The sequence below is a fragment of the Danio rerio genome, chromosome 5, assembly GCF_052040795.2.
Source record: "Danio rerio strain M-AB ecotype USA chromosome 5, GRCz13ab, whole genome shotgun sequence".
Taxonomy (NCBI): Eukaryota; Metazoa; Chordata; class Actinopteri; order Cypriniformes; family Danionidae; genus Danio; species Danio rerio.
Genome location: NC_141025.1, coordinates 23,162,501 through 23,190,227, shown reverse-complemented (window position 1 = coordinate 23,190,227; position 27,727 = coordinate 23,162,501). Strand labels below are relative to the sequence as shown.

The 27,727-nt window shown below is 35.0% G+C and overlaps 2 protein-coding genes and 1 long non-coding RNA gene across 3 annotated transcripts in view; 1 reads left to right on the top strand and 2 right to left on the bottom strand.

Moving 5' to 3' along the window:
• Positions 1 to 17,496, bottom strand: part of msna (moesin a) — a 40,841-nt gene extending 23,345 nt beyond the window's left edge. Inside the window, 1 exon segment of the mRNA NM_001004296.1 lies at positions 17,336 to 17,496. Within this exon segment, the coding sequence (NP_001004296.1) occupies positions 17,336 to 17,347 (12 nt within the window). The 5' untranslated portion in view covers positions 17,348 to 17,496.
• LOC147843941 (uncharacterized) overlaps positions 1 to 27,727 on the bottom strand; it is a 560,137-nt gene that overhangs the window by 464,546 nt on the left and 67,864 nt on the right. The window lies entirely within an intron of this gene.
• las1l (LAS1 like ribosome biogenesis factor) overlaps positions 19,990 to 27,727 on the top strand; it is a 15,739-nt gene continuing 8,001 nt past the window's right edge. The window contains 9 exon segments of the mRNA NM_001126400.2: positions 19,990 to 20,303; positions 22,065 to 22,190; positions 22,271 to 22,340; positions 22,926 to 23,007; positions 23,119 to 23,286; positions 25,662 to 25,708; positions 27,141 to 27,250; positions 27,333 to 27,418; positions 27,492 to 27,695. Coding sequence (NP_001119872.2) covers positions 20,158 to 20,303; positions 22,065 to 22,190; positions 22,271 to 22,340; positions 22,926 to 23,007; positions 23,119 to 23,286; positions 25,662 to 25,708; positions 27,141 to 27,250; positions 27,333 to 27,418; positions 27,492 to 27,695 — 1,039 coding nt within the window. The 5' untranslated portion in view covers positions 19,990 to 20,157.

The following is a 27,727-nucleotide window of genomic DNA, read 5'->3' as shown; positions in this document are numbered from 1 at the left end:
TGGTACAAAATAACTCTTTTTCGATATAGTTAAGCGACAGAAATTTTTAAAATAATTTTGCATTAAGATTCACATTTCAAATAAGTGCTGTTCTTTCATAATTAAATAAAAATAGGGTAAAACATGCTTCTTGAGCACCAAATCATCATGTTAAGATCATCGTAGATGCATCCCGTGACACTGAAGGATGGAGCAGTTCAGTCAGTGGAATAAATTTAATTTTATAAATGATTAAAAGATGAAATATTGCAGCTTAAAAGCTTATTAAATTCACTTATAGCTTTTAAATTCAACCTCGCTGAGCATAAAGCAATGCTTTCCCAGATTTGACTATTTTGAACAATCTACTTGTAATGTATCAGTGGTGTATGGAATACTGTTTCCAAGTCCAAGCCGCTACTCATTGAATTGAGAAAATACTCCTTTGACAACTTTTTTAGTCCCATCACACATTAAAGTGAATTTTATAAAAAAAATCATTGTGTACACAATTGCTGCATCACAAATACCAAAATTTTAATAATTTATAAAAAATTTATCACTTTTTGGCCATCTGATATTAATTGATATATATATATATATATATATATATATATATATATATATATATATATATATATATATATATATATATATATATATATATATATATAGTTTGTGATTTTTGAAAGTATTACAGCACTTTTTATTACCATTTGTTGAGTCTCCCCATCCAGTTTGATATAGCGCTTGGGCTCGGAAGCCGCTTCACGTGAAGTCAAACTTAACAAGATGATAGAATGTACAGCAACACAAATGCTTTCGATACATATTGTACCCGTGTGTGTGTTTAGATTTGTGAGGGCGCATGATAATATGTGCACTGTGTGTGTGTGTGTGTGTGTGTGTGTGTGTGGTAAATCTGTGCTCCAAAGTGTGCCTTGCTATTTTAACATGATTGATTGTGCTCTGGAAGTCTGGATAAGATAAAAACAATAGAAGGAAACAGCAAGAGGGACAAATGGAAAAAGATATGCCCTGTCTCTCTTCTCTCGCTGTCTCTTTTTCTCCAGCTCACAGGATGCAGATCTACACTCCTCCAGCAACCATGGAGATGTCCATCACTTCCTACTCCTACTAGACAATTAATCACAACACACCTCCTAATAATAACAGATCATTCATAGAAATCTGTACATTTCCATTCACTTAACCATACAAATAACAGAAAACTGAAATTTCAGCTCTATACATTTTTACAAAATGTTTTTTTTAATTAATGAAAATTGGACATCTGTATGGGAAAAAAAAACTATTTTAGCCTGACCGACAGGGTCCACAAAAGCTTTTCTACAGGACTAAATCATTTAACTGCATCACTTGCGAGCGTGTGTGTGTGTGTGTGTGTGTGTGTGTGTGTGTGTGTGTGTGTGTGTGTGTCTGAGAGAGATAAATAGCTTAGTTTAGGCACACACCTACAGCTCAGCTCAGCTATCCCATAATGCCATGCTTTATCTAGCAGCTGCCTGTGAGGCAGGCCAGTGTCCATTCTGAGACTCTTAAAGAGACAGTATACTCATAAAAGAAACTCACTCACCATTTACTTACATCTTACATTTACTGTTGAAAACAAAAGAAGATATTCAGATTAATGCTGAAAAGTCATATACGTTGACCTCCATAAATGCATTGGAAGTTAAATCAGTTAAACATTGTTCTAAATAACTTATTTTGTCCTCAAAAAGAAAGACACTCAGGTTTGGACCAAAAGGAGGGTGAGAAAATGATAAAAGAATACATTTTTGGGTGAGCTATCACTTGAAGACATCAACTTTCTTATAGTCAATGGCGCTGATTCCTGTTAAAGATTGTGATAAAAAGAAGTGCCAAAGAGATGTTACAGCTTTAGTAGAGACCAATACTTTCAGCAAAAAAACAGCTTATATTTCACTTTATTCTACATGACTTCAAAAGTTTGTTGGCTTCAACTTTTGGTCACTATGGCATATACGGTCACACTATAAAGTCAGTTAAGCCTATAAGGCTAATAATATTTGACCTATACATACTCATGAATATATACATTTTTTTCCCTTTGAATTTATTTTGATTTCACATATATTTTCTGCAAATATTTCAGTATATTAAATTTCTTGTGTTCTTGCATAGTTATAAACATTGCATCATGGCCATTACAATATCTTTGATCATGAATACTGGGCTAAACCAATCAATATGCAGTTTCCAAATAAGGAAATCCAATATTTCACAAATACGGGAAGAGCTCACAAATATCAGTAATATGGTCAATAAAGGTATTTTCTTAAAGGTGCAGTAGGGGATTGTCTTCAGAACATGTTTTGTTGTGCTGGTTTAAAGTATCTTCACATTACAATGATAATGAATAAAGTAAATGATCTGAATGTATTTACAGTTGAAGTCAGAATTATTAGACCCCCTGTTTAATAGAGAGAAGATTTTTTCAGCACATTTCTAAACATAATAGTTTTAATAACTCATTTCTTATAACTGATTTATTTTATCGTTGCCATGATGACAGTAAACAATACTTGACTAGATATTCTTCAAGACACTTCTATACAGCTTAAAGTGACATTTAAAGGCTTGACTGGGTTAATTAGGTTAACCAGGCAGGTTAGGGTAATTAGGCAAGTTATTGTATAATGATGGTTTGTTCTGTAGACTATCGAAAAAAATATTGCTTAAAGGGGCTAATAATTTTGTCCTTAAAAATGGTGTTTAAAAAAAATTTGAAAAATCCTTTTATTCTATCTGAGATAAAACAAATTAGACTTTCTTCAGAAGAAAAAAATATTATCAGACATACTGTAAAAATTTTCTTGCTCTGTTAAACATAATTTGAGAAATATTTTTAAAAAGCAATAGAAATTCAAAGGGGGGGCTAATAGTTCTGACTTCAACTGTATACGTTTTTATACTTTGGGTAAGGCATAAAACAAAAACAAAAAAATTTCATCCAGTTAATTGTCGGGTCAATAATTCTCATAATTCTGATAAGTAGCCCAAACTGTCTGTCAACAAATTTAGAATTTTACATCTGTGCACATCTGTTCACACAGACAGATCTGACATTTGCATGCACGTGCACATGAGATTGCGCCAGTGGTTACACAAATGCTGAATCAAAACTTTGAAATCCTGATTCAATATTGGAGTTACTTTTGCACTTTTGGAGGAAAGATGACACCATGGCTAAAGTACTTCTTCAAGACAGATAATGTTATGTTTTAAAACTTTTTTAATCCCCCAAAGCTGATGTAGATTGTGTTATGTTACGAATGGGTTATATGCACAGAAGTGTTGTTCAGCCACTGAAATCTTCTGGCAAAAGATTAATGTGACTATTTTCAATTTCATAAGAGACCTTTTACAGCATTGATAATGTAAATTTTATTTAGTTTAATAACAAAACATGGATAAATAGCACTATTCCGCCTATAGCCTGCTTTACTGAAGTGAAGTTTATTTTGATATTCACACTTGTTCATTTTTGAACAGTGTTAACCTGTGATGCGCTCCCTATATTGTTTACTATGCTACTCTGAATATTCGGTCTGAAATAGCATGTAAATATGGCTTAGTAATAAGTGCAATTCCTGCACCCCACCAGCCAATCACTAAGCATACAGTAAGCATAAAGTAAAGAATGAGACCAGTGATGCTTGCATGCAAGAAATATTGAACATTATGACAAGTTTTGCTTGCTACACAACTGAAAAAGTGCTTGATATAAATATTCAGAGTTGTAGTTTTATAAAGTACTAAAAAGTTTTGACATGAATGACATGATCTAGTGGGTTTGCCTACTGTCATCTTTACAGTGCGTGTTCTGGATTTCAGGTGGCGTGGCTTTAAACGGCAGGGCAGGGATTGTGTTTTTAAGGCAAATTATGCTAACGGTTAGAATTTTGGTAGATTACCTACTGCACCTTTAACAGACTGTATGTAAAGCCCAATGCTTTACATTACAATACTCTCACACAGATGTCAAAAACAGAGAGCACAAGTTGTAACAGGAATGCATAACTAAACTGTTTGCTGCATGAAAATATGAGGGCAGTACAACAGCAGCATCTAATGTATGTATGTATGTGTGTGTGTAAAGCCAGCCTATTGTGAGGTGGTCTCAACAGAGCTTCATTCAGTACTGCCAATTTGATATGGCACCTAAAAGCTAAACACTCAATGGAGTACAGAATGTTCTCTGAGGTAACTCATGCAAAGCTGCAGATGTAAAACAATGGTGCCATGTTGAACATTGCAATTCTACTGTAACTAACATTCAGTATCATTTTCTTTGTGCCATCTCTGGATAAAAAAAATTAAAAGATTAAAAGAAAAAAAGAAAACGTTTAGGGAAAGCTTGGTTTTGGCTGAATTAACATTGAGATCTATAATAATCTGATTAATGTGTTTACATGACTGTTTGCCATATTGGCACAAGAATATAATTTCGGTGACTATGAGCTAAATACTATTAGTTTGATCAAAATACTAAATTAAGTTTAACTGCAAATTCCCTAAATCTCAACATCATCCGCTTAATACATTTTGTTAGATTTACTTTGCTATTAGTTTTAGACTCCACTAATTCTGGCTTGTTTCACAAAAATTTCAGCAAAGTCTGGACAAATCCAACAGGGATGGATGGATGGATGGATGGATGGATGGATGGATGGATGGATGGATGGATGGATGGATGGATGGATGGATGGATGGATGGATGGATGGATGGATGGATGGATGGATGGATGGATGGATGGATGGATGGATGGATGGATGGATGGATGGATGGATGGATGGATGGATGGATGGATGGATGGATGGATGGATGGATGGATGGATGGATGGATGGATGGATGGATGGATTTTTTTGTCAGGACAGTGGACAGGAAAGAATGGCAAACAAGATCGGCAAAGAACTGTTGGCCAGAGTCGGGTAAACCGCTAATATTTGATTTAACGGGAGGAATAATCATTCATGTGTCATTTGTGTCAATAATTAGAATTTTGCTGTGTCTGTCAGCTCAGACAAGTTGAAATGAAAGCATGCAGCATGTTTTTATAAACTATACGAGTATTTATGTGACATAACTGGCATGGTTGAATGTTTAAGTGTAACCAGCTAGTTCTTAACATTGCCCATTTCCAAGCAAACTATTCCCTCCTCACGCCTCTTTTTAAACAGATAACAAAGCAGTTAAAATTGTGCCTTACATATCTGAAGCAATCCTGCATGTCTGCTCTGTGTTTGGATGTAACTTTAGGGGCTCACAGGTGTCCTTACACAGAATTTCTGAAGAGGCAAAAAAGACTTATTTCACACAGTAAGGAAATATCCTAGGAGGAGTGTGAAAATTTTGCTTGTGAGTACATTTTCTGCCTGACTGCTTTAAAACCTCAGGCAATCTGAAGCTGGCCTTATATCAAAACTGCATTTAAAGGATGCAGGTGTAGATTTTTATACATAGATAATTATTGTTTGTTTCATTTGGATACAGTTAGCATTAGCACTTAACGTGACCTCAAGAACGCATTGCCATTTCAGCAGTGTCAAAGAGGGGCAGGAGAGAAGCAGGTTCACAGTAGAGTGAGTAAAAAGTGTTTTTAATTTACACTACCATTAAGAAATTTAATCAAAGTAAATTACAGACTTTTGCTTTTACCTTTAATGCATTACAGCACTATGAAGCTGTCAGGATAAGAACTGAAGTGAGTTTAAGTACCATCATTTTAGTTTTTTAGTTTTTTATTGCATCTTTTTATTAACATTATCTATTAATCACAAAACACATTGAAACAAACTAACAGAAAATGCCCATTTTAACAATGCCATGCTAAAGAAAAACAGAATAGATATATGGACGGATGGATGGACGGACGGACGGACGGATGGATGGATGGATGGATACACACACACACATACATTCATAAATAATAGCAATAATATTAATAATACTAATAATAAGTAAATAAATAAACAAAGGCGGTTCATTCTGCTGTGGCTACCCCAGATTAATAAAGCCGAAAAGAAAATGATTGAATGAATGAAAATAAACTAAATTAAAATATATAAAGATAAAATAATAGTAAAATAAACTGCATAAAATCAATTATGACATAGCATAAATCAAAATGCAGCTTAAAGAAACATCAATAAAATACAAGTAAGGAGTCCAAACTTAATGAAAAGCCACAGCGGACATCTGAATGACACGGGTAAGGAATTCTAAGGGAATCATTTCTCTAACAATATTGTGGCACCCTTTAAAGGATGGGGGTTTGTCACTGATCCAGTTCATCTATATATTTTCACCATCATTTTTATTGACAAAGTTGGCCCATGGTAACCTTTAATTTGGCCCAAACTGAAAAGAGAGGAAGAGTGTTGGGGAGTTGGTTGGGGTGAACGTCTTCGACAGAGATATAATTTAATGTAATTTCCCTTAAATTTCTTTGTTTAATTGAGGAGCTACCAAAAATGTTGTTTTAATTAAATGTTGTATATGAATCAGACTTTTAAAATAGAAATATTGTCAGTTAGAACATTGTCAGTTGAAATATTGACAGATGGAAAGATGAAAGTGGACAGTGGACAGAAGAAAATGCACAAGATATTGTTTAGCAAATCAAGGTAAAGGCATGGGGCAGCTCGACTAGTGTATTCAACATTAAACTCTACAGTGTTATAAATGGGATTGTTTATGTTTTTGGCCCTTTATAAGAAAAAGTTTGAGCACCCCTGCTTTAGATTGTTATTACTGACCATTAGGTATTATTCTCAAAAAAGATTGAGATTGTGAAACCAGGGCAAGGTATGAAATGACTGTACTGTATTGTGAAACAGCACGTTTCAAACCCAGGTGTGTTTTATGTGCGTGTCTGAAATTAAATGTGCTTCCTTTGGCAACTAATCAGCACTCTAGGATTGACTCTAGTATGAGGTGATTGATTTGATTTTAGTCTTTTGCACGTGTGAATAAATTCTACTTCTGCAGTTTCACAAGCTTACATCATCCAGTTGGAACAGAGAAAGAACAAGCATAAATTTCCCAACAACTGTACAACATTTCTGCTCTTTCCTCTTCTCTGCGTCTGGGAGAGTTCATATCATAGCCTACACAACTTCCAGCAAAACTCTCACTCGTCGCTCTCTCTCAATCTAGCTCTTGCTTGCTTTGAGTAATGGCAAGTTTGTGTGTGTGTTTGTATGAGTGTAGCAGTAAGTTTGGAACAGTATATCGGTCAGTTGAGGGACTCGCTCAATCCTGAGAAGGATTCAGGATAAAAATAGTTCATGGCTTCATGAAACAGGAACTAAAAATCTGTAGTTCTGCCTGGTCAGGGTGTGTGTGTGTGTGTGTGTGTGTATGCAATGGGTGTGGTCTACACAGTGAACCCACCAAAGGTTCTCTGACACTATTATTAGAACAATCACCCAGCCTTTATTCAGTAGCCCTCACACACGGACACAGAACAATGACATTTCACTCAATAACACAAAGAAGCAATTAAGAATAGTTTAATAATAGTATTTACATCTAAACTAAAAATGTAACATTTTTTCTTCTCTCCAAAAGTGTTTTGACCTTTTGACCTCAATAAAACTATATACTATATACTAGGTCTGCATGATACTGAAAAAATCTGACATTGAAATATAGATTTTTTGCGAGACATATTTCGATATGAATACGGCTTCAGCAGGTGCTTGAATTTGGAAAGTGAATATAAAAGTGAAATAAGTAGTGAAGATAAAAGTGAAATAAGTAGTTAGACATTTAGGTACAGTAATACGATACGGTATTATCATGGTATTTTGCCCCCGATAATGATAGATCATGAAATCAGCGATATATCCACAATATATTATGATATTTATAAATGAAGATGAAAAAATGCATGAAAGTTATAAGATGAATTTCTTTTATGAACAGCACATACATTTCTTCCAACATTGATACATGTTCGATCCGCCATTACGAGAAGCACCACCTCATGCATATAACGGTTTTGTCCTCCCTTATTATTAAATAATCAAACGCAATGTAAAATTTAAACGCTGTACATTCTTCGTTGCTGATCTATAATAATCCCAACTCCACATTGCAAATGCTGTTATGTGACTTGTGACACTGCGATATCGAGGCTTAAACGATATATTGTGCAGCCCTAATATACACCAGTGGTTTTAGCACGTTTTGTAATGGCGTTGTTTTTGTACTAATCCAAGTATTTTATTAATCCACATATTATAAATCCATTAAAAGTGTCCAAGAACATTAGCACCTCAATGTGTGGTTCGTTTGAATGTCTAATGTTTAATTTCAACGCATTTAATAATACAATAATAATTTAGCTTGAATAATTTTATTAAAATTTCACATACATCCATTTATGAACCCTATAACCCTTACCAACAATAGAAGAAAAACATAGCTGTCAGTTACTTCATTCATTCAATCAAATTCTTTTTGGATTAGTCCCTTTATTAATTTGAGGTTGCCACAGCTGAATGAATCGCCAACTTATCCAGCATATGTTTCACGCAGCAGATGCCCTTCCAGTTGCAACCCATCACTGGGAAATCAATTACTTCAGTCTACAAAAATAAGGATTTCATAATAAAAAAAAATGTAGGTCAGGTCAGTATTTTCAGCAGTAAATAAAAAGGAGAACTTTCAAGCAAATGTTACTAAGAGAAAAGCAATTAAATGCTATTTTTAAATGAAAAGTTTTGTTGAGACTGGGATTGTTGGTGATTGAATGGGCATTAATGGCCAGATTGAGTAACTATACATGAACAAAGGACAATTAAGAGCTGTTAAAAAAGATTTAAGACCTACAACACAACATTTCAGTAGATTTAAGACTTTTTAACGCCTAAACTTTACCTTTATTTAAGACATTTTAAGACCCAGTGGATACCCTGATATTATATAATATAGTTTATTAAAGTTTATCACTTAAATACACTTGAGTTACAATTTCTCAGCTACAGCTTCCTCTGTCATGTTCATTAAGTGAAACTCATATTTAGATAATGCCATCAAACAGCGACACACATTTACAATGGTTAAACAAAAGATTCTTTTCTGAAATTGCTGGTTTCACTAAGAACCAAAAAGTTCATTAGTATTTAAAAAAGTTCTTTATATTTTACATTAAAATGTATGAAAATGGTTCTTTCAATATACATTCACTGAATGGGTCTATAAGTCCAAAAAAAATAACTTTTTAGAATCTAACCTTTATTGTCAGGAGCATATAGCTACTCCTACCCATTTTTTTTTTTTTTTTTTTTTTGTCTTGCAACCCAGGATATAAAAACTTTGCTTACTTCCAGGGTTGTTTATACTGAAGTTGATATTAAGCCGCACCATAGTGGTGTTTCGTAACATCTAATTTTTATAAGTTGGGTCATTAGCCCAACCTGGAGGACCAGGACATACACACACATATACATCTGACAATTTAGATAAATTCAATGCAAACTCCAAACAGAAATGCTAATTGATTATCAACTGATAAATTCTGATTGTATAACCTTGAAAAAAAATATCACAGTTTCACAGTTTTACGGTATTGGGATTACTCTAAAATGTATTAATTTTAAATGTCTGGAAAAAAAACTAAAACTTTCTTCCCCATTAAACACAAAATATTTTTTGAGAAACTTTTTTATATTTTAAAGCTATAAACATGTCAGGCAGGGTAAATAATTAAAATAAATAATTGACTGCTGCTGTCTTTATTAGTTCGAGAAACACAGATTTCTTTCAGCTTGAAAAGGTGTGTTTGGAGATCTTATTGTCCTAAAAAGATACTGTTGTCCTAAAAAACTTAAAACAAAATGTAAAAATAAATAAATAAATAAATAAATAAAATAAATAAAAAATCTTATATATAATGTAGGAATGGTATAGCAGTAAATTTTGGTGGTTTTAAAACCTTGACTTTTCCAAACCCCAGTAAACCTTAAAAACGATTTTGTCCTATGCCTAACTGTATGACCACAAATGTTAGTCAGAGTAATGTTCAATCTTCTGTTTCCTGTGTGACCTGATGAAGACCTTGTAGGTTGTAACATTGTCCAATGAAAGATAATGTCTTTTAAGAGATAACATGGCAGTGTGCCGACTCCGTTTACTTTTTCAAAAAACTTTTCCAGTGCCATTATCAGTGCTAAATTTAGAGCTTTCATTTAGTGACTTAAATATTTGCAATAAATAAGTTTCTCCAAACGAACAATACATATGAGAAACAGTCAGTTTTGCTCTACACTCTAAAACCACTTGCATGCAACCTTGCAAATTTTGCAAGCGTTTTACTTTTTCCTCCTCAGTAAAGCTTGTTTGTTTGATTTTTGCCAATAGATAGCACTTTCGCAAGCATTATTTTCTAGGAAATAAACATTTTAATAATCTTTCAGAAGCAAGGCTGCTGAAAAGGTGGACAGGCATTGTTCCACTCTATTATGCACCGCATTTGCAGATTCAATTCAGTTTAATTGCTATTAGCTGCCTATGCAGTAGTTTAAAAAGCTGCTTACTCAGGTTTGGATCAGTTCAAATGTGAAATCCCTCTGGCCAGCTAAACGCTAATTGCCAACAAATGACAGTCTATATAATTGGCAAACTGACTTGCATTTCTTAAACTCCTCAATCAATTAACAAGCCCACATGCAGTCCCACAAAAAACTTGAAACCAGAACAAGTCATGAAACAAATCACTCCCATGAAAAGGCTAATTAGAGCAAACATTTAAACTAACTGGCACAGGTTTTTAATACTGAAATCCAAAACAGTTTGGAAAACACACTCAGCACAAATTTCCACTGATTGTATCCCATTTACATAGAGAAAGAGAGAGGATGCCTGAAAAAAAAATACACTCAAACTGAGACAAAATGGCTGCAGTTTATATCAGGCAGAAGAGGAAAGATAAAAAGCTAGAACCTCAGTATATTTATGAGTTCATTCTACCGTTACCCTCAGTTAACTGACACTACAATCTTACTGTGGCGGTGAAAGTCAAACTCAGTTTCTCTCACTGCTCGTCTGATTCAAGATAATGACTCTACAATACTTCCCCCAAAAAAGTGATGGAGACAGCAGAATCACATTGCATATGTGGCTTGTCCTCATATGACCCTCTATACCTAATGCACGTTTCCCCTAACGTTAGTCCACGGTTAAAATGGAAAAGTGATCAATGACAGCATCAATAGCTTGCTGTCGATAATTAGCTAAACCGCATTTTTCCACACAACAGAGGAAAACTTGGCTAACTGGCAAACTGCTTTATTAATCAGCCAATTACTGATCACATTTAAATTATGCAAATGTTGAATTTTATTACAATAACTTTCCACATTCAGCAAGTTCCAATGCTGAAAAATATTAAACACACAACCAGCCTTAAAGTTCTGGTCACTAAACCAAACATGAATTCAAAGGAATTTGAAACTGTTTAACAATAGGTGCAAAAACACATTCAAATAGAAGACCCTACAGCTGATTCACCAAAAGCTTCTGGCAGTAAACATGAATACAGTCCATTTACTCTGAAGCCGATGTTCTTCAAAAATAAAGTGCACAAAATAAAATGACACCAGTATTTTGCATTTACGTAATAGTCCTCTACAAAACACACTGCTTAAAGCTGTAAAATTTCTCATGTGACTGTCCAAAACCACTTGCAAATTCACTGAACCATTTTAACTCACAATCTATTGCTTCACACAAACACCCATACTGACTCACATAAGGTTTGAAGCGAGATGTCGATCAATGCTGCAGTTTCCCTCCATTGAATGAACTGAACTCTTCAAAAAATTCTAGAACTTTCCCCTCAAACCCCCCTGGAGCTTTACCTTATTAAAGACCATTAATCTGTGTGCGCGTTTGTATGTGTGTGTGTGTGGGTTTGGAGTTAATCCATTCACTTTGCACATACCAAAGACCTCCAACCCCCTTCTGACTTCATGATTTGGCATGCAGAACCAGATTAACAATACTATCGAAGCAGTGGATTTAGGCATATAAATTGTGCAGGTTATAACGCACTTGTTATTGCATACAATTATAAAAAAAAGTCCTTAAATCAAACTGCAGAGACAATTCATAAAGATTTTTAATAACATGCAATCAATGATGACTGCCTGATATTTCAAGTTCAGGAATAAGTTCACATCAAATTTTAGACTGCAATCTACATTTGTCAAAGTCTAAAAGTCTAATTCCAGGCCATCAGTAGAGAAAGAGAGCTTAACATGCTGCAATTTAGGTGCGAATCCTCACAACGCAAACAGATTTTTAAAAAATTTCTCACAACGCAGAGAAATTAATTAAACGTGCTGCATTTTCACACAACGCAAGCTATTTGCAAAAACAGCTGCATTTTCTGACAACACTTTCAAATATCAAGGAACTACAGAAATGTTTTAATAGGACCCTATAACGTGACAATCAAGCGGATGTAGAGTCTCTGGTTAGAATGCAGATGATCTAGACATCAGGCTTTGAGTGTGTACCATTTCAAAACAATTATACGTTGTACATAACTTGTACTATACTGTTTGTAAGAGGATACATCAAGTCATAGATCATAGTCCTAAATGTGCACTAAATATACTCGCAAAAAAATTTGGGTCAGGTTTTCTAAAGAAATTAATACTTAATAATAAAATTCAACATGGACGCATTACATAAAATAAATTGTTGCATTTTAATATAAATTTAAAAATGTATTTAAAATGTATATATTTCCTAATATTACTGTTATAGGGTGACACAGTGACTCAGCGGTTAGCACTGTCGCCTCACAGCAAGAAGGTCTTTGGTTCGAGCCCCAGTTGGGTCAGTTGGCATTTCTGTGTTGAGTTTGCATGATCTCCCCATGTTCACATGGGTTTTCTCTGGGTTTTTAAGTATATATTATAATGTTTTGGAGTTTTTAATGAAATAAATGCAGCCATATGCAAGCATAAGTAAACATGGTACACTTTTCTTCTTCAAAAACTTTAAAAATGTAACAATTGCAAATTCTTTGACACAATGTAGAGCTGTGGAAATGTTAATGATAATATTAAGACCATTTGAAATTTCTCAGATCCTTTGAATTTACTGGATTTGAGTAAAATGTTGTAAAATCAAAGTCATTCCACCAAATATTGATTTCTTAAATCTGAATTTAACAATGAGTATTGTGTTGAATATTTTAAAAAGACACACATGCAAAAATATGTCTAAAATTTGAAAGTAATGTAACCAGTAGTTTAAAAAATAAAAAAAAACATTACATTTTGCTTAAACAACTATAAATCTGTAAATTGAGGTACAGATGCAAATAAATACAAACTGAGAAAAATCAACGGTCTCTTAATTTTTTCCATAGATACAGACGTCTACAGTTCAAAAAGCAGATTGAGCTATAAAATAAACACAAAATTGCTTAAATAACATTTTCACACAAGGATTAGTGTTGAGGTGTCCTCTAGAATTCTCGCCTGCACACTCCCTCTGACCTGAACCTACAGAGGTCACAAAACTCCCACTCAGAACACAGAGAGGAACTGATGACTGAAGATAAATGCACATGTGCAACTTCATGCGAGTAAAAGAAGAGAGAGGAGTGTGCTGACTCTAAAGAGACCATTTTGGTACATTAGCTGTAATACACAGCTGCATTCTGGGCAACAGAAATCTGCAGCGGAAAAGGGGCCCATGCTCACCACACAAAGCTGTGTGTGTGAGGGTGTATGCGAGCGCTTGCTGCAGTTCTCTGAAACTCCAAATAAGGTACTAAGCGGCAGCGTCAAGCCTAGCCGGCCCCGAACAGGAAACGTTCAGACAGGAAGTGATGTAAGCAGAGTGTAAGCACAGAAACCTTGAGTCATTATCGGAAAGAGACTCTTGGACCTGCAGGAGTCTACAGTAACTGCCGAAAAAAGTTCTGACTCATTTTACATACTGTTCCATTCGCTGATCCAATCTCTAAAAATACACGAGATGTCTCCAGTGACAGGAGAAAAACATCTGCTTACACGAAAATGATTTGCGAATGGTGAGAATCCATCAGGGAAAAGAATATCTAGTGTGCAGAAGTCTGACCCAAACTTTACACACTTCTGTTTCCACGGCCTAAATGCTTCTGAGATTACATTTGGTTATCTTCTAAATTTACACTAAAATGAGCTTCCCTTCACTCCAATGACAAATAAAGAGGAAACTGATGATAAGCTATTGGTGTCAAAGCAGAAATATTCAATGATTGACGCTTAACCACAACAGCAACACTGGCATGTCTAATACTGCCATGTTAAAATGCTAAAACAACACATTAACAATTAATACTCTCAATGCATTTACAAACTTAAAATGCCTCATGTATAATGCTCATAAATTAACTACTCATGTATATTTAATTTAGACATTTTTATTGTCATCTTTATTATTGTCATATTGTCAACCCCTGATTTGTTTAGGAATATTTAATGTTTTTAATAACTTATTTATAAAGGCTATTATGGCGTTATATGGCTTTTTGTTTGGCTTTAGGGAAGAACATATAATCTAGTTCTGTTTCAATTCATTAGTCTGTTTATAGACTACTGTAGCTGCAGTCTACTGTAAAACCCAAAAAGTTAAGGTAACCGATTGCAAAAAAAACATTTAAGTTGATAAACTAACCCTAATGAGTACTGTGAACTTAATCCATTAGAGTAAACGAAGCACTTTGAGCACAGTAAAACCCAATAAATGAAGAGAACTCAAACCAACTGAGTACTGTAAAACCTAAGTTAAGGCAACTCAAACCCTTTGAAGAAACAGATTGCTACAAACCATTTGAGTAAAAAAACTCATCTATATGAGTACTGTGAACTTACTTTATTTAAGTTGAAGTAATGAGGTATTTGATGATCTCATTACCTTCAACACGGAGTTTAAAACTCTTCTCAAATGAGTAGAATTAACTATCAGTAAATTGAGATAACTAAACTAATTTCATTTGATCAAGTTTACTGTTGCGTTTTACAGTGTGGATATTTGGGTATTTACAATGTATTTCTCAGAAATGTGCATGTTATTATAATGCATGCCTTATAAAGTTCCCTCTGCTTTCTGAGTGGTTCTTGTTATTAAGATGTATTTTTTTCCATTACATAAACAACATACAATGGAGATAAGGCTTTCTAAATCCAATTGATAATTACCTTATTATTTTATGGTGATGACAAGTAATTTTTGACTAACACTAGGGTATTTACTACTTCAGCTAAAAAATGTAAGCTTCATTTCAGAAAACAATGTGTCCCTCCATCCTACCGTTTGATCTGTGCTCCTAAATATAATCCTTAACTAAACAATGGTCTATTAATTGAGAGGTGTAACCAAAAAACAGGGACTTTAGCCAAAAAAGGGCAGTTTTCTTCTCTGTTTGGGTGAGCACCACGCCTTGGCATGGAAAATTGTCTAAGATTGCGGCATGGGCTCGCCTGGTCCTCCCTAGTGACAGACGGGCTCCAAAAACGCTTGAACAGCCGCTTCTGACACACCTCATATTTCTAGTCTTGAATCCCTTATCAAGCAGATCAAAATTGCTCCATTACATGGCAGAACACAGGCTTTAAAGGGAACAAAACATGCAGATTTGACTGAATTCATATTTTAGGTGAACTAGTCATTATATTCGGGCGATTTTAAATGTATGCTTTATTGGAAATTAATAATTATCTAAACTGTAATTGGTTTTAATAGTTTAATGGAGGCTTTCAATGAAGTGTGTCATCACAAATGACCACAGAGACCATGACTTAAAAAGGTTTTGCTCATTTAAACTAATTCATTATGAATCATTCACTGGTTTGAACGAGTGAATCGCTGGCTTAAATGTAAAAGCATATGATGGATTTTCCAGTTTATCTTCTCATTCATAAAATGGAGCAATGAAGATCACTGTCGAAGAGCATAAAATTACTACTGAGCATAAATAATTACTTACTGACTTAGAGTCTTTTGGGTTTGGGGGGGAGGGACAACAATCTATATGATAACACGGCATTATGTACAACCAACAGATTTAAATTGAACAGATTTACCTTTCTTCATGAATGCTTAATTTTGTACATGAAAAACATGTGAAATATGACCATGATTACAATGAATTATCTGCTTTCCATTTACTTAGCTTCATGTTAAACTGTGTAATGCTGTGACTTGCCTGCCAATGTTAGTGGATTTATTTGGTTAATCAGTTGAAATCCTTAAATACTATTTTAAAACCCTTTTAAAATACATTAATGGACAATTGAAAATAAAAGGATTAAATGATGTTTGCTAAATTGTTGCAAACAATTTAAATGTGTTGAATTTAAACAAACAAATTCAAATTAGTAATGTTTCACTCAATTTGTTTGCTTAAATATACAGCCCAAATAAATTTTTAAAACCACTTTACTCTTTAAAAAAAAAAGTTAGTACATTCAAGGATCCAAAAATCTATTTTTCGTCAGTGTACTTCCTGAACTGTCAAAAAAGTGTGCAGAATATAATGCCTAATAACGTTGCATTCAATGAATGGTTTGAGATATGATTCAATGATTCACTCTTTGCAAAATGACGATGTTGTTGCCACCTACTGGCGTAATTTGTAGCTTGAAAAGTCCGTGAAGGAATTAATAGAGAATAGCTATAAATAAATAAAAATTATCTGACTGAATTCAAAAGATTAGAGCAGCTGGGATAAAACAAATCCGCACCACCAGCGAACGCGTCCATTCACGGCGAGTTTGACGGAAAGCCAATCAGATTTGGAGGAGGAGAAGAAAGGGGGGTTACAGGTTGTCACCGAGTAACGGTTCAGCCCCTATACAACACAAAACGCCACTCCAGAGTTGTCTATACAAATAAAATACTTCAAGAAAAACATGAGAAGTTCGTAGTTTTGGTAAATCACTAATATAATGCAACATATAGCGTAACAATGTTACAGAAACGTCCTTTTAATCTGCAACGCAACAAGTTATTCTTCAGCGCGTTCGGCTCGGATGAACGACCGTCATTGTCCCAATAATTAATTCTTGCCATAAATAGTGCATTGCGTGTGGCCTACTGTTCACCCGCGGGAACTGGCTGGCAAAAATGCCAACAAGAAAGACCATCCTCGCCCCTTTCGAGCGCCTACGCGTCGCTTCGGTCTCCTGTTTCACCAAAAATGCGCAGCTTTTAAAGGCGCCGAGAAATCTCTTCAGATCTCTGCGCGCTACAGCACAAACACAAGCCAGCGGCTTCCATTTGCCACGAGTACTCACCGTTTTCGGCATTTTGTCGGTATCTGGTCTCTTCCTTCACGAATGTGTCACAAACTGAAGCTGATACAATGAAGTCAACAGAAAGCCAAACTTTTTCCCATCGGCTGATGTCCACGCGCAACAGTCAACAAGCGACGCCGCTCGTGTGTGGAAAAGCTTCTCCTCAAATCTCTTCCAGACCCCGGAGACAAAGTTTCACTTTTCGCCGCGTCTTTGTCGCTCAGAGAAGTACTGGTGGTCCCACAGTCGATTTCCTGCTAACGGAACTGAGTTTTGAAAACCACACCCAGCCCAGCCGATGGAGGCACACCAAAGCGCGCTTGACTAAACTCCGCCCGGATTCTCACAGGCCCCGTTATACGCGGCTCGGCCACTGATGATGATGCTGCTGCTTTGTGTGAACGCGCGCGCTCCGTGAACGTGAGGCGGGGGGATCCCACACTATTCCAGCAGTGACGTAATTTTCCCCAGAAATTCCAAGATTTCCTGGCTTCCTCTGTTGAATGGCAGGGTTTGGTACGGGCTGTGCGTTTAACTTCAGGAACACAGACTTTATATGGACAACAATCAAAGCCTTATGCTTAGGCCCATAAGCTGATCACAAGGACAATCTGCTTTTAAAAAAGAATGTTTACCTGTTTGACAACCAGGACACACAAACGTAATCTAGACCTTTTGGTTAAATACATTTTATTTATTTATTTATTTATTTATTTATTTATTTATTTATTTATGTATGTATGTATGTATGTATGTATGTATGTATGTATGTATGTATGTATGTATGTATGTATGTATGTATGTATGTATGTATGTATGTATGTATGTATTTATTTATTTATTTATTTATTTATTTATTTATTCGTTTATTTATATGGGTGATTTGAGTGCTGAATATTATGTTATTGCTCAATGTAAACTGCTAATATGTTTTGCACTAAAACGTTCAATAAAATATGTTACAAAAATTAATGCTTTAAAATAAGATTTAATTACAATTAGAAATAATTTAAATAAAAAATATTTATTTAAAAAAACTAAAGACTACTTTGACCTTTTTATCTTTTACTTTTAGATAAAAAAAAACAGTTTAAGACAGTGACTGTTACATGCAAAGAGAAACTGTAGATGTTGTCATATTCATAATTATATTGCATGTCTAGAAAGACATCTATGGCTAGATGTTGTAAATAGCAGGAGCAGATTTAGTGATTTGTGGGCACTAAGCAATTCCAGCCCCGGGACCCAGCAGTCCTACAGCATTATGCACCCTTTGTATCTGTATTTATTTATTTATTTAGCTGTCTTTTCTTATATCACTGAATCTTGCTTTTTACATTTTGATATTAACACAATCTGTACATTTTAAAAGATTTGTTAGCCAAAAATAAACCACAAAAATCTTAACTCAAAAATTAAAAAATAATGAATAAACCATTTGATTAAAGATTTGCACGGATGTGATAATTAAGGTAAAATTGTAATTGTTAGACCCTTATTATATAAAATATGATAGAAAATGACATTATATACAATTTATAGAAACTTCTACTTCTTTTATTGTAGGCTCCCAAATTTCATAAGGGCCTTAAATGGCTGCTTACCTCACGTATTGGTTAAATTCGTCCCTGTTGAATAGTTAATATTATATTATACAGATAGACCTACTCATAAGAGGATTATGCAATCTGCTGATGTTCTGTGCAATGTAGAAAAATAACATAATTATTTTGCAAGAATTTAGTAGTTTTAGTTGGCCAAGAATGTATTACTCTGTATTTAATAGATTACAGTTACTTTTGGTTTATGGATTACAGAAATAGAAATTATTCACACAATTCCTCTAAGTAATTCATAATTTATTAACTTTCCCTAATTTCTTTATAATTTAATTAAATATTCCTTAAAGAATTATACATATTACTATATTGTTTAGCTTTTTTTAAGTAGTCAAAATACAGAATTTCCATGTACATTCAATTTAAATTAATTTGTGATCTACCCCCTCTGAATTTAGTAACAAAATTAAAATTATATATATATATATATATATATATATATATATATATATATATATATATATATATATATATATATATATATATATATATATATGTATCTTATCTTCTATGTTACTAACATTTTCTATGTATTTTGCAATCAGTAACAAAATAATATGTCTAAATAATTTACTCCAATATATAATGCTACCATGTTATTTCTTTATTGTCGTAATTACCAAGTCCTAAAACTCAGCAGTATAATGCTACTTTTTATAAGTTATTTATTTATTACTAGTATTATTATTAATGCTAGATATTACTTCTAAATCCTCAGTTTTAATTTGATATCAAAACAGAACTGGGTTGATTATTATAAGAACTGGGAGTTTAATGCCCCTGAAACGTTTGCAAATGGCTGATTATGCTCATCAGCAGTGCACTAAAACTGCAGTAAATATTTGCTTAAAGATTTTGCTTATTTGCTAAATTTGAGTAAACTGCAATATATTAACATAAAGTACACCTATAGCAATACATTTTAAACAAATAAGTTTTATTACTCTCAGTTCTCCTTTGAACTCGCTTTTCTGATCTAATTACTATTACATACGGAACCATTGTTCATCGCTTACGCTAAACGGGGAACGTTTAACCTGCCGCACCTCTGGCGGGGCGTATGACTGTGATGTGTCCAGTAAACGGGAGCTTTCCATAAATCGTATGTTTTAGTTTTTAACAACTTTAAATGTGCTGAATTCTTTCGCCGCCTCGCATCCACGCACTTTATCACTCGAAAACGATACAGTCGACGATCTGAAGATGAAGAAAGAAACGGTGGGGAAGACGCGTCACGTCGTGCCCTGGATGAACAAAGCGGAGTACGAGCATGTGCTGGAGTATTTGTACTCGAAAGAGCCTGCGCTGCAGAAACACGCGCTGCACAGGATCTCCGCGTGGAAGGGCAGGTACAATGTGTGTGTGTGTTTGGTCCGAGCGAGTGAATGATCTCTGATGTCCTGCTACAATGTTGCAGATGTTGTGGCTGCTCTTTGGTTGGTCACGTGACGTCTGATGCTGCTTCATCTCTTGTCTTTTACTGACGGACGGTCCTGCTCTGTGGATGGGCTAAAGTGAATTTCTCTGTAAATAATGCCCTAATGCAAACAATTGTTAGCGTTTCAACTACGTATTGCTATGGCTTAATACAAACCCTGATATCTAGCTAGCTGTTTGGTCTTCTTGGCCATTGTTTTTAAAAGAATTATTCTGAAAGGGATAGTTTACCCAACGCTGAAAATCATGTAATCATTTAGCAATACTCACACTTTTCATAAAGCTTTTGAAACTGGTAACAATTCACTACCATAGTAGGACAACAAATACTAGGATGTCAATTAGAGCTGCACTATATTGGAAAAATATACATATCAATATATTATGTTACGATTATATATATTTTGATTATATATTGCAATATGATTACAATATAACTAGAGTTGTTAAATAACTATTTGAAAAGAATTCCTCGTTTTAGATTGATTGAGATGATTCGGAGAACGTGTATGCATAAAATATTAGAAACAACCTACAAGCATAGACACATTCAATAATGAAAAAGGTACAACTTAAATAAACAGCGTTTGATTGTTTTCCGAGGAGTCAAACTGTATTCAGGTATACAGTAGTTGAATAATCAAATGTAAAATAATACTACATAGTCTTTGATTGTTAAATAATTAAATTTGGTACATTTTCTTAGGCCTGGATGCTTTAAAAACCATCACAAGCCTCAAAAAACTATTTTATTATTATTATTATTATTATTATTATATTACATATTTTATTATATTATATAATTTTAATCTAGACTCAGTATTGAGTATGGTAAATGATCACATTGCGAAATCGTAGCTGTAATGATATACTGTGCAGCCCTTATGTCAATGGATAAGTTTCTAACATTCGTCAAAATATTTTATACATTCAACAGACAAAACCCATAAAGTTTTGGAACAACTTGAGGGTGAGGAAGTAGTGAGTATATTTTTGGACAAACTATCCCTTCTAGAATTTCTGATGTTTTATTTTTATGCCAGAATAGACACGTATATCAAAACAAACTTTAAAACAATAGATAAGGTGCATAATTTATTATAATAAGCAAGTTCAAGATTTAAACATGGGTGTTTTCATTCTAATTCTACTTACCGCTAAATAAGATATTTAGAGAGGGACATTAAAAAAAGATAGAAAAGGCAGCTATATGTTTTCATCAGTTTAAGGGATTGTTCACCCAAAACACAAAAATTCTGTCAATTTGCTTACCCTTTACTTGTTTCAAAACCTTTCAGTTTTTTATTTTTATTTTGTAAAACATCAAAGAAAATATTTCGAAGAAAGCTGGAAACTTGTAACCCCTGACTTCCGTAGTAAAATGATCAAATAATTATTTTATTTGCAAATGTTTTGCTAAAACTTTTCAAACTGAGATTGCATTGTAAACACATATTCCTGTATTCAGATTAGAACCACATATGGAAGTACCCCAAATCAAATAGAAAATATCAGATTTCATGTGGTTTGTGCTGTTCAAACTTGTGTGAATGAATAAAGGATTTGAGTCACATTTGGGCAACATGTTCTAGAATACAAAAAATAAATAAATCATGTTTTGGAACACATCTGTTGTCCTAATGTGGCCTCTGAATTTTTCTCTGTTTCCACAGGTTTGGACAAAGCACACCCGTGGCCGTGGAGAGCACAGCTGACCTTGTCCGGTGTCAGGTGCTGGACAGCACTGGCCAGCTGGAGGCCAATGATCTGGTGCTGCTCTATGGCATGGCACTGGTTCGGTATGCTCGTCAACCATGACATGCACTTCAGTCTTATAAATCAGCTCATGTATATTTACTGGAGTATAACTGTGTTTCAGATTTGTTAATCTCATCACAGAAAGACAACAGAAGAAAGTCGCCAAACCCTTAAGAAGGTTAGCCAGAAAAGTAAGTCAAACTTTACTGATAATCTTTCAGGATTTCAAGGTTCCCATTGGTCATAGTTTATTCCATTGTTTCACATTTTCCCTATGGTTGGGCTATTTTACAGTGCCATTTTATTGATTTCCAGCAATCATTAAAAGGCATAGTTCATTCAAAAGTGAAAATGCTGTCTTCATTTACTTAATCACGTGTTCCAGAACTGTTTGACATTCTTTGTTGGAACACAAAGGGAGATGTTTTGAAAAATGCTGAAATCCTGTAACCATTGACGTTCATAGTATTTGTTTTTTTCTTCATTGGAAGTGGATGGTTAAAGGTTCTCAGCTTTCTTACAAAAATTCTTCAAATATTTTGTCAAAAAAGGTTTGAAACCACTGGAAAATGTGTGATTTCACTTTCATTTATGGGTGGACTATCTCTTTGTGTCGAATGCAGTCGCCATACTGTACCCGTTAAAATACGTTCTCTGTCTATATTTTGTCTTCTTGTTGTTTTGTTCATTATAGGCCATGGCATCTGGGAATTTGACATTTGGCTATGAGTAAGAACCCTGTCTGTTTTTCTATTAACAGTTTTTTTTTCTGACAGATAAACATCCCAGAGTGGGTGGTAAACCTCAGGCATGACCTGACGCACCGCAGACTCCCGTCATTAAAGTGGTGCAGAAAAGGTGCGACATGAATGTTGTTGCCTTACAGACAGATATAAAAACACTGTTAGATATAAATGTACTTTCACTGCTCCCTTTGTGTTTGTCTTTACTTCTGTCTGTACTCTTCAGGTTGTGGTTTTGTGCTGGACTGGCTGCATCAGGAGTACTGGTCCCGTCAGATGGGAAATCAGCTCACTGAGGATTGGAACTCTTCATCAGATGACGAGGGTGAAGACGATGTTGTTAAAAGGCATGAGGGAGATCTTCTTAGCAGACAGAGAGAGATTGAGGCACACAGTAAGTAGCCTTTGGTGGTCCATTATGTTGCGCATTTGTATTGATATGTAAGAGAGGGACTGCAAAGCAGAGATCTGCGCAGAACTGAATTTTTAGTCCCGCTCCTGCCAGGTTTTTTTCCGCACCGACTGCTCCTGCTATATATTCAGCCTTTGTTCAGCCGCTGCCTGACCTGCCCTGTATTCTTCCTGACCTGACCGTTCCCGCTAAATCTGGTTTCCAAAATCTCACATTAAAATTGGGTACTGCCAAAAAAGAGAGATAACAGATAAAAGTGTATGTCGTGCAAGGATTGTCGGCTAAATGTTTTGTTTGCCCCTTTGTGATGAGACATGAATGCTGCCTTAAACAGTGATGTGCGGTGAGGTTTGTGGCTGGTGAGGCACTGACTCTTTCAAAGTCAGATTTACAAACATTTCCACTCAATATATTTGCCAACTACGGATTGTGTTTCATATGTCATTTCAGCATTATTTCTATAAACGTAGCGGGTAAATATCGGACCTTGGAGGAATGTAAAAATGTATAGCGATTAAATATGCCTGCCAAAAAACACCCAGCTGGATGCTACAGAATCCACACAGCCTATACCAAAGCGACACACAGCATCACGGTGAATACGTGCACGTGCTCTCTTGCTTGCTCTTTCTCTATCTGTCGGGAATGCTGTATTGTTAGACCACCTGCTCCACCTGTTCATATCATACCGAGCGATATTTATTCCCATGCTGCAAGAAATCTAGTCAGGTCCCATGGCTGTACCTCTACTACAAAGTGACTTTTGCACGCACTTTAGGTTGATGAGCAGATGTCAAGCAATGCTATAAATTAAATACTGTGTGCCCATGAAACTCAAGCGTAATAATGAATTTTAAAAGAACTTAATCTTAATTTTAGTCCTGAATATAAGAGTAAGTCACTGGTTGTGTGAATCAACCAAAATTAAACGCATCAGAGAGCAAATATTCATGTGTTTAGTATTTAATGACTGTCACATTTAAAGGGCACCTATGGTAAAAAATCTACTTTGCAAGCTGTTTGGACAGACATATGTTTAGATATAGTGTATAGACCGTCATATTGGGGTGAAATAAACACACCCAGTCATTTTCTTTCAATTTAACAACATAAAAACTGTGGACCAATTGGAGCGGTTTTTAGACCGACCTCAACTTGACAAAGGAGTGCGCCCGCCCCCGCCAACCGAATCTAACAGCCGCACGTATTAACATGTCTCGGTAGTCACGTATATTCATACCAACAAGATCAGACGTGCGCAAAGCAATTGGAAATAGAAGTTCTGTTCGGTTTGCTAGGATCATCAATCATCATTAAATGTGATCAAGAGTAAGTTTCACATGTGTAAAATGTTTTAAAACGGTGCATGTGTGAAATGAATTACAGCGATTTACTACAGCTTTACTTTACTTGCCGCGTGTCAGAACAACTATAAAAGAAGACGCTTTAATCCCGGTTTGTGGACGTTAAATCATTTTGTACATTAACATAACAGATATTCATACAGCAGTGGAGATTAACCTGAATCCTGTCACATTTGCTTGCAAAAAGAGTGCAAAGCTAAACACGCTCTGTCTGTCTGTCTGTGTGTGTGTGTCGGTCTGTAGCTGTGTGTATCTGTGTGTGTGTGTGCACGTGTGAACTTTGCACATTGACATTGTGTGACTCATCGATGCATCTCCACAACAAATACTCATTGTTAAAGTTCTTACTGTAGTATTTCTCACAAACGCTACGTGAGATCTTCTTCCTTTAAGTCTCTCTGTTGTCTGATGCAGCCGAGGGAGGAGATTAAGGCACATAGAAACGGTAGGCGGGGAGGACTAGCCTTAAAGGTGCGGTATGACAAAACAGCCCCATGGTGGAAAATGTATAAAATAGGATCTTGTAAAAGGTATAATGAAAAATCTGATGGGTGTTTTGAGCTGAAACTTTATATACACATTCTGGAAACGCAAAACACTTATATTAAATCTGAAAGAAGGGGTAACCTAGGTGGCCTTTAAGTTTAAACTTACAAGAGCTGCTTAGTTCAATAATTTACTGCTTTTTTGCCTATCACTATAATTATTGGATATTCAAAAAAAATGTAATTTGATTGATTGTTAAAGTTCTAAGATGAGAAAATTAGTTAAAATTACAATATTACAGTATTTTCTGTTCAACTTGTTTTGATGCATTCAATATTAATGGTGTTTTCAATTTATATTATTTTAAGTATAAGTTAAATTGTATTAAACACATTTCCAATTACACCTGTTACTTTAATAAGTCTTTTTGTGTGTGTAAAAATTTCTGATAAAATTGAACCCAGAAATATTTTAGTATTAATTATTTCCTTCCTCTCTACCTTTTAGAAAAAATCAGAGAACTTCTCATCTCTTATGAAAGAGAACAGTTCCAGGTAAGTGGGACCAATCTCGCACTACGCATGTCCCAGCTTGCACCAGCAGAGGGCAGTGTAAGTCTGGGTTTTAGAGACAGCAGTCCAATTCCAAGCCTTTATAAAACTTGAACTTGAAGAAGATATTTTTAAGAAAGCTTAAATAAAAATGGTTGCTATTGGCGTCCCTATAAAAAAAAACATACTATGGAAGTTAATGGTTACAGTTTTCCAGCTTTCTTCAAAATATCTTGTGTTCAACAGAGGAAAGAAGGTCAAGCAGGTTTATGATTAGTGAAGGATGAGTAAGTAATGGTGAACTATCCCTTTAAATGACAAATGTTCAAACTCTTTGGCTGCATTTGCACTCCAGATCTTGATGGTCAATTCCGATTTTGTGACTATACCCATTTTTTTTTTTGTTGACCTGCCTACATCATCTTATAAAAGTGACTCGTATCCGATTGTCTGCATTTGCACAGCACATGGCAAAGGTGCAATGACCAGAAAAAAAACGGACGCTGACTAACAGCTGATATTAAATAAGTGCTTTGTTTTTGCTTTGTCCATTCCTGTATTTAATCTGTTTGCAGGGTTTATTTATTTATTTATTTGTCACTAGTTAGTTTGCAAAAAGTTAATGACAGAAAAGTTTTCATTTGGCCATCTTCTTTTAATCTAGGCCTTTTAAACAGTAGGCATCTTAATGAAATGTCTATGGCATGATTTATGCACATGATGTATGCAACAGTTTTATATTAGTTTATATTGGTTACGTGGTGGATGTTGTTCTCTCTCTCTCTCTCCCTCTCTCTCTCTCTCTCTCTCTCTCTCTCTCTCTCTCTCTCTCTTTAAACATGCTTAAATACATGTGCTACTTGACAATATAAAAGACTTTTTGTCCTCATGTATGAGATTTAAGGTTTGGGACTGCTGATGTATTTTCTAAAATAAAAGCGTCAGAGTTAACGTCATTCGCTTTGCTTTTAAATGATGCTCGACTTGCATTAACAGGTGAAAACCCGATCTACCTGCTTACGCTGCAGACACCAGGACACAGATCCGATTCATATCAGATAAATTTCCACAAATGAACAAGGCCTGAATCTGATTTGTTTAAATTAGAATCTGTCATTTTTTTCCTGCTTACAAAAAAAAAAAAAATCGAAATTGAGTCACTTGAGCCATGCAGTGTAAATGCAGCCTAACTCATACATGCAGCTTGTCTACGAAAATACTTGCTTCCCTACAATATAGCATGTAAAATGAGCAGTATGTGTATACTGTACTCATTTTGATTTAAACTGTATAGAGTGTCTAAGAGATAGACATAAACTGCATTTCATAAAAACATTGAAGTGTCCAGTGTTTGAGTAATTGGGGAAGACTTGAGTTATTTCAATTCAAGATCTTGTTAATAATGTCATATCCATTGTTTTGGTGTATTTGGCAGACATATGAAGAGCTGGCAAAGCATGGCGGGCAGGGTGGCGCGTGGCCAGATGCCAGCGCTGACCTCAGCTGGATCCTGACGCAGATCAAACACTTCGCCACAGAGTCCAGGTGTGTGTGTGTGAGCAGGTCTTCATCTCTGATATGTGCAAGCATATGTGTCTCATGGCCATCTGTTGTGTCTGTGCTGCAGAGACGTACTCGTTGATGTTTTACTTCAGGATGGATTTCTGATTCCCACCACAGAACAGCTGGAGTCTTTGGATGTTGACCCTTCAGGTATTAATGCACATGATTTTCTTTAATATGTACTATAGGCAGAATGACTAAATTTGCCTTTCTCTGTTTTTAGAGGACTCTGTTGATGTGTTCTCTCCGAGCCTTCCTCGAGTGTTTTTCCACTTCTGGTTGCCATTATTGAGGGTTTTGAATTCGTCTGGCTTCATAAATATGATCCTTGACAAACTGTTCAGTGAGCTGTCGAACGAGCCGTCCACTCCTAGAATGTACTACATCGCCTCCTGGATCTCTGAAATTATACTCTGCAACAGCAAAAGTATGAATCCAAGATGTCTATATATATATAAA